The 12,486-nt window shown below is 40.8% G+C and overlaps 3 protein-coding genes across 3 annotated transcripts; 1 reads left to right on the forward strand and 2 right to left on the reverse strand.

The window, feature by feature from the left end:
* Positions 1-626: 626 nt before the first annotated feature.
* LOC126401965 (gamma-crystallin M2-like) lies at positions 627-2,561 on the forward strand. The gene is made up of 3 exons (XM_050063565.1): positions 627-1,091; positions 1,194-1,436; positions 2,075-2,561. The coding sequence occupies exons 1-3, from the start codon at positions 1,083-1,085 to the stop codon at positions 2,348-2,350; spliced, it is 528 nt and encodes a 175-aa protein (XP_049919522.1). The 5' UTR covers positions 627-1,082; the 3' UTR covers positions 2,351-2,561.
* A 134-nt stretch (positions 2,562-2,695) lies between these two features.
* Positions 2,696-3,613, reverse strand: LOC126401966 (gamma-crystallin M2-like). The gene is made up of 3 exons (XM_050063566.1): positions 3,531-3,613; positions 3,115-3,357; positions 2,696-3,029 (listed from the first exon to the last, which is right to left on the reverse strand). Exons 1-3 carry the CDS (start codon positions 3,537-3,539, stop codon positions 2,760-2,762), a joined length of 522 nt encoding a protein of 173 aa, XP_049919523.1. The 5' UTR covers positions 3,540-3,613; the 3' UTR covers positions 2,696-2,759.
* Positions 3,614-9,528: 5,915 nt separating this feature from the next.
* LOC126401849 (gamma-crystallin M3-like) lies at positions 9,529-10,997 on the reverse strand. Its single transcript, XM_050063366.1, has 3 exons — positions 10,986-10,997; positions 10,527-10,769; positions 9,529-9,801 (listed from the first exon to the last, which is right to left on the reverse strand). Exons 1-3 carry the CDS (start codon positions 10,995-10,997, stop codon positions 9,529-9,531), a joined length of 528 nt encoding a protein of 175 aa, XP_049919323.1.
* Positions 10,998-12,486: the final 1,489 nt, after the last annotated feature.

Genomic DNA, 12,486 nt, shown 5'->3' on the forward strand with positions numbered 1-12,486 from the left:
GCAATAAACCTTTTCTTTATGCAAGCAAGACGGTGTCATCGGAGTCTCCTTCATTACCTTCACATCATCGCTATTTAAGAAACAACACAGTAATTTTGACCTGATGATGGCAGCAGATGAGATTTAATTGTCATGTAACAACACATTATGTTCATCAGTTCATTGTAGAAAAAAAATATTGGTATAAGTAAACTTAACAAGCAGCAAGCTTGGGGGCTGAAAAATGAAACCAATGCTGAAATGCCAAAAACTGCAGTTCTCTGAATGGCCACCATGTTTAAATGCCCAAATTTACAGCAGACATTAATGTGTACAACCTGGTACAAAAAACTATTTTGTTTTGTGAAGATAATTTTTCCTTTCATGACAACTGTACAGGGGGTACATTTTACATAAATCATGCATTTATATGTTATTAAGGCAAAATTTTCCACGATTATGGGCACTGACACATTTATTGGCAAGTCGCTACCACAGCAGCAGCATTGGTTTGGTGACCTATCCATGGTGTAACCCCAGATTCACAGAGTAAAGGTGTAGCTGCAGCTTTTGCTATTTCAGTGTGTTTTCAGTTCATAAAAAATAATTGTAGCGTTTTGTCATTGTTGTCATCATTGTCATTATTTGATTGATTATTGGTTATTTTATCTGAAAGAATTCTAAATGGCAGTAAGTTGCAGCGCCTTTAGTTTTTGTGTACCGTTAATATACACATACATGGTCGTAAGGGTGAAGAGGGGGTTGTGCTTATGGACAGTAAAAGGCTTGTTCTGTCTCTGGTGTATAACATTAGGAACCTTTTTGAATGAAAAGGACACAAATAACGCTTGTTTTGCTGATACTGTGAGCGGTGACCCCTGGGTCACTAGCACACTGTGGTGTTTTGATGAACATGTGAAAACTGGACAACAATAACTCATCATCACACTGTGGTCCGTCGCTATACATAACCAGATCTGTGTTATAAAACCTATTTGGATGACAATACTTTATGCTGTGCCATCACACAGCTACTTAATATAAAAGGACAGCGGCGTGGAGAGTGTCTATTGAGCGCCAGTCTGGCCCCCACTAATGTAACAATGGGAAAGGTAAGCTCATTATGCGTTACTGAAAATACAGAATTCAAGCATGTTAGATGGTTTTAACAGTGGGAGTTGATCATTAATCGGTGCTTCGACAAACGTTTACAGATCATATTCTACGAGGACAGAAATTTCCAGGGTCGGCACCATGAGTGCGTGAGCGACTGTGCTGACCTGCACGCCTACTTCAACCGCTGCAACTCCATCCGGGTGGAGAGCGGCTGTTTCATGGTGTATGAAAGGCCCCACTATTTGGGCCACCAGTACTTCCTTCGCAGGGGGGAGTACTCCGACAACCAGCGCATGATTGGCATCAACGACTGCATCCGCTCCTGCCGCATGATTCCCATGGTAAGCCTAAAGATTGTATGAAAGAGGTATCAAGGCAGTTAATTAGAATGAAGTTAGTGATCTGTGTGTGCACACTGATCAGAGGTCAAGGAAAGAAAACCAAATGGTAAAACAGAAAAAACAAAAGCAAAGCAATCAAACACAAGCTTAACATTTGGTCTGACCTGTATTTTAATGCTTAGCTCAAGGAAGAATATGTGACAACGTTGTACAACTAAAAGAAATAGACTTCCGTGGATATGTACGTAGGTTTACATAAACATACTGAGTGTCTACATACTACAGTTCAGACACAAAACTTTAGCAAAATTGAACAGTAGCTAATATTTCCTTTTAAGATTGTAAAAACCAAGCTACTCAAATCTGAATCTGAAATCTGAATCTGAAAACAGTTTTGCCTTAGCTAGACGAAACTTTCTCTTGAGACTCGTTTAAAGGACTTTTGGGGGGGGAAAATCCTCAATAAATGATGTATGAATGAATTTCTTTATCAAAAACATCCTACTAGATGGAGATCAATACTTAAAGACTATTCATGGTTTGTTTTTTATCTTCACAATCACCAGAAAAGTACTACTCTACTTAATGGCCCGTAAGTGAGACAAAAACTGTCTGACTCATGAATGTTCTTCCTGCAGCACCGTGGTTCCTACAAAATAAGATTGTATGAGCGTCCAGATATGGGCGGCCAAATGCAGGAGGTGAGCGACGACTGCCCCAACGTCCAGGACCGCCTGCGTATGTCTGACATTAACTCATGCAATGTGGTTGACGGCCACTGGCTGATGTATGACCAGCCCAACTACAGGGGAAGACCCTACTACCTGAGACCTGGCGAATACCGCAGATACAGTGACTGGGGCGGCGCCAGTCCAAGGATCGGCTCACTCAGGCGAATCACTGACTTCAACTAGAAGTCTTTTGAACCTTCTTCCTCTCTCTGTTCTCAATAAACACTCTGGGCTTTAACTGTGTGCATGTGTCTCTTTTTTTTAAAAGATGTGAAGATGGTATGTCTCCACCATGTTTGTTTTTTTAGCATGAGTTTTGGTCCCTTTCCTGAAATATTTGATCCACTCATGAAATTTTAGTATGGCTTACAACAGTTTAGTTGTGCACCATTGGTCTTAGCCTTTTCGTGCTATTTTCTCCACTTAAAAAAAGCAATATACATAATGTACTGCCTCAGCAAACCTTTCAATCCTCTGACCCCCTAAACTCAAAGAGCTCAAAGAAAACAAAAGCAGCAGTTGGCAGAATACTGTTATTGGATAGATTTATTGACAGTACTTCACATAAACAGTTTCTGTACATGAGCTGTTCTCACACAGTAATACGTCTGATGGATCCCACCCTAGGACTCATGCTTCCCCACTCATTAAATCTCCTGTATTCACCAGGGCGCACCAGGTACTGGCGTCCCCTGTAATTGGGATGCTCATAGAAGATCCAGTGGCCGTCCCTCACGTTGCAGGAATAGATGTCATTGAAGTGGAAGCGTTCGTACAGGGAGGGAAGGTCGTCGGTCAGCTCCATCATCTGTCCTCCGAACTCTGGGCGCTCATAGATCATCATTTTGTGAGAGCCTTGGTGCTGCAGAAAAGACGAGGTGATTTATAAGCCTCTAGGTCACTGAAGGGTTATCAAAAGAAAACACTTTTTGTGAGGTGAAGCCTACCATAGGGATCATACGGCAGGATCGCACACAGTCGTTAAATCCCATCCAGCGCTGGTAGTCTGGATAGTCACCCTTCCTCAGGAAGTACTGGTAGCCCATGTAGCTGGGCCTCTCATACACCATCCAATCACCACTGTCCACTCTAATGGAGTTGCAGCGGCTGAAGTGGGAATGCAGGTCAGAGCATTCGCTGCTGCACTCATAGGAGCGACCCTGGAAGTTCCTGTCCTCGTAGAAGATTATCTGTAAAGATCAATCAAGGGAATTTCAAAAATAAAAATGAAATTGCCTCTAATGAGGAAAAGCGTGCATACTATACCACATAAAAGAAAGCTTCCAGTTCACCGGTTGCGGCTGAACAATCCACGCAGATATGCAGAAGCACAAAAGGTACACAGAAAAACAAGCAGCCTTACCTTACCCATTGTGCCAGCTAACCTTCGTCACACTGTAGAAGCAGCCGTGTGCTCCGTGCTGCCTTTATAACCCATGGATGACCTGTGTCATTGTGATTCAGAACAATGACATTGCTCGTCAGCTCTTTCTCAGAGAACAATATTTTGCTTTGTTATGTGTGGTCGATAAAGCAAATCAGCTTTTCTGAACAGAGGCCTCCCTTTGAATTTGCTCTGAGAGATGATAGGAACACTTGTGGATTCAACAAATAAACCAAAAGTAAATCTCCAAACATACATATAAAGTGGAGTGGACTCTTATTATGCAAGATTATGAAAAACACATGAAAGCATGTATTTGTTTATAAAAAGTTTATTTTTCTATCTCTTAATTTACATATCTAACATATGTCATCTGACATTAGAACATACACACATGTAAAATCCAATGCAGATGATTGTGGCACAGTACATACTGTAGACTGTATGGAGGCTGTAGTGACCGTGTCTGTTTTAGAAAGCACAACATTTGACAATTTAACATTTTAAACGCTGGAGTGAATATTCTTCATCGCTTGAGGTGAGCACAACCACTGCTTTGCCTCCGTAAACAGCTGCAGCTTTTATATGATTTACAATTCAGAGAGTTTTATTCATGTCAGCACAACAACTTGTTTTATGTAGTCACTGGTTCTGTCAGTTCTGCTTTTGTTGGCTTTCAATCCCCCCATATTGTGATCATCACTATGGACTAAGCTCTAGAACGGCCTTTCAGTGCAGCCTGCACGTGACCTTTTTTTTCTTTTTTGTACTGTAGAGCTGCTCAACTTGGAGCAATGACAACATCAAGTGTTTAGTAGTTGTTGAACACACATTCATGGGGTGTAGATATTGGGAGGGTGGCAGGGCACATGTCCCCCTCAGTATTTAGAACATGTGCATTTGTCCCTCCCAGTAAACCATGAAAGTAGCAGAGGACTTGTATTTTGACAAAATTAAAGACATTTACACCATAAATTGATGTGGAAAAAGGCACAAATCGGTGATGAAAATTCCCCAGAATGCAGGAAAGTTAGTGTTTGATGCTCAAAATTTTCTGGCAGAGGACCCCCAAACATCCGTTTCATGTGTCCCCCCAAAGTTGAAACAAACCCTATGCCCTTGTGCACATGTATCAAGCTAATTAATTAAGTTATTTATAGTAAAAGGCTTTGAAAATATCAGTGTAGTATCTGCCCTGAAGTACATGTGAAAATCTCGGGTCCCCTAACATTTAAAAGTAGTTTTTACTTTATTTATTTACTTTATTTACATGCATGCACAGATAGACCCATGTATGTCTGCTGTGCAGTGTGCACCTGAACTTTAAACTTTATGTGCAACTGCCTAAGCTTTAGTGAGATTAATAATTCTTAATTCAAGGTTTCATCAATGAGTCGGCAAACAGCCTACAAAATTAAGGTTGCCTTCCTCTGGTTAGGCAAGCTGCACAGCAGTGCACACGCCTGCCTGGTGGCAGCCATTTAAAGGCTCTGTGTCATCCGGTTCTCATTCCTAGGTTGTCAAATACTGATGCTTCATCATGCCCCTCTGTGTCTGATAGCGACTCACAGGGCACCTTTTAATATATTTTTGTGACATATAGCCGAAACCCATTGTAACAATGTTGTGAAACAGTTGAGGCTAGGTTTAAGCAACAAAACAGCTCGGTTAAGTTTAGAAAAAAGATCATGCTTTGGGTTGAAATGAGTACGTTTGTTAAGTAATTTAATATGACATAAGTGCGTGATGATCATACGTAAATTCATTTCAAACATTACATTTAAACAGCACCTCTCCTGGATGGATTTTCTTGCTCTTTATATAACATCAGTAGCTCTCAGTGTCACATATTGCAGTAGAGAGTTAGTTGAAAGCCCAATTTATCTCCTAAAGATGCTAAAGGTTCATTTGGCTCCAGTATCACACACCAAGGGGCATGACAAAGCGTCTGTATTTAACAACCTGGGAATGAGAAAGGGCTACTTCTGTAGGACATGGTGGGGTCCTGTAAAAAGAGGTGAGCTTTATGAAGCATTAGCTAATCTTGCAGAGAGATCAGATAAAACATTATTAGCTGATATGAGTTCTTGGCCTTTCATGTTTTTCCATCAACAACTAGCTGGAGGCTTGTTGATATAACAATTTAAACTAGCCTGAAGCCTAAGGTAGCCGCTGTTGTGCTCCCCTTCAGTTGTTCAGATGGATCCATATAACTGCCTTAAGACTAAATTGAGCTTGGCCTTCTTAACGTAGTAGTGTTTATGTTTGTATTTTTGAGACGAAGCCGAGCCTGAAAGCAATTCAAAGGCCATGTTGTTTGCCTTACAGTGTTAGCTTCATCTTTTCCTTTCTACTTTGTCTTGGTCAGCTGATGTTATATGAGCACACTCAGAGGTTTGCACAGAAGTATTCAGGCTCCTTCCCTTCCCTTCTTCTTCTAACGACCATTCATAGTTTTACTAAAGTGTTATTTGTGGAAATATACTGAACAAAAATTCATGTGCAACACTGTTGTTTTTGCTCCTTTTTTTTTTTTTTTTTTTACAATTTTAAGTTAAAGATCTAAGACATTTTTCATGCTCTCAATAGATAACGACTCCACCAGAGCTGTTGTCCATGAACCGAATGTTCATTTTACTACCATTAGACGTCTCCACTGTCATTTCTGTGAATTTGGGAGTCCATCCAACCAGCCTCACAATTGCACACCATGAGTGACCACACTAGCCTGGGACCTCTACATCCAGTGTCTTCACCTGGGAGATCATCCGAGACCAGCCACCTAAGCAACTGATGCAACAGCTGGTTTGCACAACCGAAGAATTTCTGCACAATCCATCATAAACTATCACAGGGAAGCTCATCTGCGTGCTCATCATCCTCACCAGGGTCTAAACCTGACAGCAGTTTTATCATTGTAACCAACTTGTGAAGTTGTGAGGTTGAATTGATATACTGCCAAATTCACGGAAACAACATTGGAGACGTGTTAAGGTAGTAAAAGGAACATTCAGCTCATGGACAACAGTTTTGGTGGACATCAGGGGCGTTGCACCTGTGGGGGATGGGGGTGTTTTGACACCCCCACTTTTACAGCAAGATGATTTCACCCCCCCCACATTTTCACCCCCCACACATTTTCCAAAGGTAAACCTGTTTGCCCACCCTGGCAGTGCACCAGCATACAAAAATGGAGCGTACCTCACCCCCCCTTATGCTGCATGAAAAGGCATTGGTCAAATTGAACGGACATTCACCCANAGTGCACCAGCATACAAAAATGGAGCGCACCTCACCCCCCCTTATGCTGCATGAAAAGGCATTGGTCAAACTGAACGGACATTCACCCAATCACGGCCACCGGCCGCCGGCCCGCGAAATTTGAAGTTACGTCAGTCGGAGCTTTTGTCACTCACCAATGGCTGACATTGAACAACACTGACACACAACAGAGAGAAGAAGGAGGCAGAGATGCCAAAAAGGAAGAGGCAGCAGCAGAAAATTTACTTCTTTTTCAAGTCAAGTTGTCATGTAAGTGAATGCAGAGGAAACCGGCTCTCCACCGCCCCCTCAAATCAACATCATCTCTCTGTCGGCGGAGACCCTGCTCTCCCCCGCAGCCCGCACCACACCACACAAAGGAACTTAATGGGGAAAACTGTGATCAGAAGCTTACTCTTTTGGCGATCTACGGTGGGCTCAGGACAATCTTTTCGAGAAAGTTTTCAATCCAGCCGTTAAGTGCAGAGATTTTTTTTTCTCTCCCATGAACCTCGTAGCCTAGGCTACAGTAAATCCACCGTGATAACTCCACGATAGTAATTAAATATTACATTTTGTGATTAAAAACGTGTAAATTATGATACCCGACCTCCATTGTGAGGCTTGACCTTTTTTATAAACAGTCTATGGGCTTGACATAAACAATGACAACTTCTGGTCAGTCTCTCGACCAATCAGATGCTACTATTTCTTCTTCTTTTGTTTTTGGACGGTAGCATCCAATCAGGAGCAGCCAAAGATCAACTTGAGGCAAGATAGTTTTCTGTCAGAATTGAAAAGAAAGGAATAGCCTAATAATCCTCCATGATAAAATAAAGATAAATTGATAACTGTTGATATGTGTGTTTTTTAAAAATAAAATTCTGTGAAATTCAATTCCCGGTTATTCATTCATTCATTGATCTTCTAACTGCTTCATCCTCTTGAGGGTCACGGGGGGGCTGGAGCCTATCCCTGCTGACATCAGGCGAGAGGCAGGGTACACCCTGGACAGGCCGCCAGACTATCGCAGGGCTGACACATAGAGACAAACAACCATTCACACTCACATTCACACCTATGGACAATTTAGAGTTATCAATTAACCTAGTCCCTAATTTGCATGTCTTTGGACTGTGGGAGGAAGCTGGAGTGCCCGATGAGAGCCCACGCTGACACGGGGAGAACATGCAAACTCCGCACAGAAGGGCTCCCACACCCGGGATCGAACCGGCAACCCTCTTGCTGTGAGGCGACAGTGCTAAGCACCACACCACCGTGCCGCCCTCAATTCCCGGTTAATTTTTTTAAAAATTTTTCTTTTGTTTTTGTAGTCATATAACTTTTAATCCATTCATGTGACATCATTAAATGATGTACAGTGGGACAATCAGCCTCCGTCTGAGGAGCAGGAGCGGGACGCTTGAAGCCGTCGCCGCACCACTTATATGTTTACTATGTAGGCCTAATTCAAACTATGTGATGAAGAGAGACTGTAAATGCACCCACACACGGAGGTAGACCTCACCAAGTTCATCCAATGGATCAATCAGTTGTTCACATGACACCTACTGTGTTATGACTCCACGCTCCATTTATGTGAGAATTCACTGTTCACTCTAAAGTCATACATATGTCATTTTGGGGTTGTGATTGATTGTTGCAGATGTTTATGTGTGGATGTCTTGTCTCAGTTCTCAGGTAGCCTACAATGATATGGTTTGGTATATGTTCATATTAAAAATTGATAACAGATTAAATTTGTTTTAATAAATATGCATGCTCATAATGAATGACTCTCAGTTCATAATGACCGACTCTATGTTGGAAGAACCTCTGAATACTGTCTGGGAGCATTAATTTTGGAGAGGGAAACAGCCAAAGGCAGGCAGGATGTGGTGCTCATGTGCCACCCCTGGAACACCCCCACATTTAAAATCACTGCTCCACCCCTGGTGGACATACTCTACCTGCAGTCAGCTGTTTAATCAGCATCTAGATATGAAACACCTGTCAGGTGGATGGATTATCTTGGAATAGGAGAAGTGCTCACTGACATAGATTTTACCAAATTTGTGACCAAAATTTGAGAAAAATAAATCTATTGAGTGCACAAGAAGTCTTAGATCTTTTACTTAAATCTATGTAAATGGGAGCAAACACAAAGGTGTGTTTAAGTTTTTGTTCATTCTTGTTGTGCAAAATTTGTTACAATCTAAGATAAATGGGCTAACAGCTGATAATGTAATTATTTGGTTTAGAGGGCCTGTAAAGGGAAGCAATACATGCATAGTTGAAAGACCCAGTGCTAATATACTCTGTCAACACTCATGGAATGTGTCTAGTCCAATCAAATTACTTGGTTAGAAGTAGCTGTTGTATAAATTTTGATTGTACTTTCTCATGGTAAAAGCAACAGTTGCGTTATATACCACTGACTGGGCCAAATAGTTATCACAAATTTATTTTAATTTAAAAAAAAAAGCCACACAAAATATGCATCAAATCATTTTATTGTGCGCATCACACAGTTAAAGAGGTAAATTCATCGTGGCTGGATTGCACAGTACAACTGGAACTACATGCAAACAGTGCACAAATCACAGTTTCAGGATAAAAACAAGGCTCCTTTTTGCCTCTCACTTCGACATCTTGTTAATGTTAATAAAACAAAGCATCTGCAAAACCTATTAGCTAAATAGAAGTGTTTAGACAGTTAAGATTCTGTGATGCGTCTGACTGAGTTGAACCTCACATCGTCGCTGCCGATCTCTGTGAGGTTCCTGTACTTTCCTGGCTTCAGATAAAACATCCTGCCTTCATAGTTTGGCTGCTCAAACATCAACCAGTAGCCGTCCATCACGTTGCAGGACTGCATGTCCGGCATGTGATAGTGATCCTGGATGGAGTCGCAGTCGTCGGTCAGCTCCTGCATCTGCCCTTCAAAGTTAGCTTTCTCGTAGATCCTCATCTTAAAGGGTCCCTTGTGCTGTTTAAATACAAAGTTTAAAATAAAATAAAATATATGCATGAATTAACAAGAGCTGTGGTGTTGTGTAGTTTTAGCTAGCTGCTGTGAAAAGCTAAAGGACTTACTAGGAAATACGAAGTAACTGTAAGCTAACTCTGTTGAGGACTGTACTTGTTAGCATGCTGAATGAGAAGTTAAATATCAGTTTACTCCTCATAAAAGTCATCCTGTTTACAAATGTGTGAATAAAAATGCAGCATTTGCTCAAGTGTTAACAATGCTTGCAATACTGGAGCAAACGCTAGCTAGCTAGCAATACATGTAAGGGTATTGCTTGCTAGCCCGCTAGTTAACAAGCGAAAACAGAAGACCGCTTTAAAAGAAAGTTGATCCATGTCATTTTTAGAAACAGTAGTTTGCAGAAAAACATTAACCTTCACCCTTTTCAAGAGCTTTCAACCACATCCCCAAAACTTAAAGTTCAAAGAAAGTATGAGGACTTTGAGCATTTTTTCAAGCTTCTAGTGTTGTCATAAGGCGCTTGTTCTCATTTCCAATGTTTTTTTTTTCTAATTTAGCAGTTTCCCCTCTTTTCTCCTCTTAAACACATCCTAGAAATATCAACTGGAGGCACAGAGGAAAAACATTCTCCTATTTCTGGGTAAGACAGCAACCAAACATATTTCTCATGTCCCTTTACATTACTGACTATCTTTGTCTCCTTGATTAATAATGAAACTTACCACAGGGACGACGCGGCAGGACTGAATGCAGTCATTGAAGCCGATGGTATTCTGATACTCGGGGTACTCTCCCCTGGTCAGGAGGTACTGCTGGCCAGTGTAGTTGGGCTGATCATAGACCATGAACACACCGCTCTCCACCTTGCAGGAGCTGCATCGGCTCAGATGAGAGGCGATTTCAGAGCAGTCGCTGACGCACTCATACGAGCGGCCCTGGAAGTTTCTCCCCTCGAAGAAGACGATCTAGAGAGAAAGACACAGATTGTTTTATGCATTAGAAAACTTCCAGAGCTCAATGTTCAAGTGAGTTATCTGATTATTATAAACACAAATCACACTGTTTTGCATGGCAGAAGTTATGTGCAAAAGTATTTGGGCACATTTACAACATAGAATTATGATTGAGGCAGTGTGTGCATCATTTAGTTGGCTGGTGCAGTGATCTGCACCCTTCATTACCTTTCCGCTCATGATCACGCTATTTCATTTCTGTTGTTCTTCTCACTGGCGCGCTGCCTTTTATGCATCATGTGACATCAAAAGAATCTGCCCCTCAATTGTACAAAATAACTGAGTCAGCTTATCTGCATGGAAGTCCCTACTGTATTATGCATCAAAGCTGTGAACAGATTAAACAGTAGTGGTGCAGCTTTCACAGTGACAAAGCAAACTCTAGTTATTGCATTACTTTTGTATCTTTGTGCCATCATTTTCATAATAGGACACATTTATGTTTATAGAACAGTATGCAACAGATCGGCGTGTCAACAGGGGCAAGATTATATTAAATGCTTTGATTTAAAGTGAAATATGTGACTTTTGAAAGCAGAAATAACACATTACATTAATCACAAAATGTAATATTGAATTCACCAGAAATAAAACACACTGTTGCTCAGTTAAGTAAACTCAGGATGTTTGCTGCTACAGCCTTACTTGGTCTGGTATAACCAGGAGCTTATGGTGGCTACTGTTTGCAAACGTTGTGATAGATAGATAGATAGATAGATAGATAGATAGATAGATAGATAAGTGCCAAAGAATTCCAATGTCTTTTGTGTTCTGCTTATCTTTCCTCCTGCGTCACCATGAGGCCAAAATGTCCACTTGTCCAAATTGTAATTGCCAGGTCACTCTAATGCTTTGTGAGCATGTTCATGCTCCTCAGAGGATGAAACCTTTGTACTTAGGACACATATGCATCCCTCTAGCACCACCCTCAGGACAAATTTCAGCTTTGTACACAGAATATCTCAAAATTTAACCTGCAGATTTCCATGAAATTTACGGAGTACATTCATGTTCTCAAGGGAATTATACTTTTTAAATTTGAGAATCACATGACCTTTCCATTAGTGGCACCCTCAAGAGAGACTTGGCATGTCAAGACCCCCAAAATAAAAATAATTATCACTTTGTTGTTGTTGTTGTTGTTGAAGTTGCGAGTGGTTCCTGTGAGTGCTATCCATCTACACTTACATTATGTATCAGTACTGAAGATTGAAACAAAACCCAACATGGCTCATACTAAAATTCACTGAATGCCATCCAAATGTAATAATTAATCTCACAGAAAGAAAAACTGCATTGTGAACATTTCATTTTTAGTTTTGGTAAAGGTGAAATACATTAAGAAAAATATATTATAACACCATTATATATGACATGTTTTTCCACTGGAAAACTATCTTCACAAAATGACCATACTACTGTGGTCAAAGTTGAACCAAGAAGTTGTTCTGCAATGCTCTAATGTAAAGATTTGTAATAGATGTTTACACTGGACAATCTCAGTAATAGATTAATGTCATAAACTGAATGAGAAGCAGTTGTAAGAATGGTTGGTGGAAAAAATCTTGGGAACATTCAGAATGGAGATGTGATGACTGCTGAGCATAGTACATAGTAATATTAGCATAATTAAAACAAACAAAACAAAAAACAACTTTGTGGTATGGAA

The sequence above is a fragment of the Epinephelus moara genome, chromosome 15 (assembly GCF_006386435.1).
Source record: "Epinephelus moara isolate mb chromosome 15, YSFRI_EMoa_1.0, whole genome shotgun sequence".
NCBI lineage: Eukaryota > Metazoa > Chordata > Actinopteri > Perciformes > Serranidae > Epinephelus > Epinephelus moara.

What these genes read in the sequence shown, in the direction of transcription:
- LOC126401965 (XM_050063565.1), top strand. An exon ending in CCTGCCGCATGATTCCCATG is followed by an intron (nt 1,437 to 2,074) that starts GTAAGCCTAAAG and finishes TTCTTCCTGCAG; the next exon opens with CACCGTGGTTCCTACAAAAT.
- LOC126401966 (XM_050063566.1), bottom strand. An exon ending in CCTGCCGTATGATCCCTATG is followed by an intron (nt 3,030 to 3,114) that starts GTAGGCTTCACC and finishes TCTTTTCTGCAG; the next exon opens with CACCAAGGCTCTCACAAAAT.
- LOC126401849 (XM_050063366.1), bottom strand. An exon ending in CCTGCCGCGTCGTCCCTGTG is followed by an intron (nt 9,802 to 10,526) that starts GTAAGTTTCATT and finishes GTATTTAAACAG; the next exon opens with CACAAGGGACCCTTTAAGAT.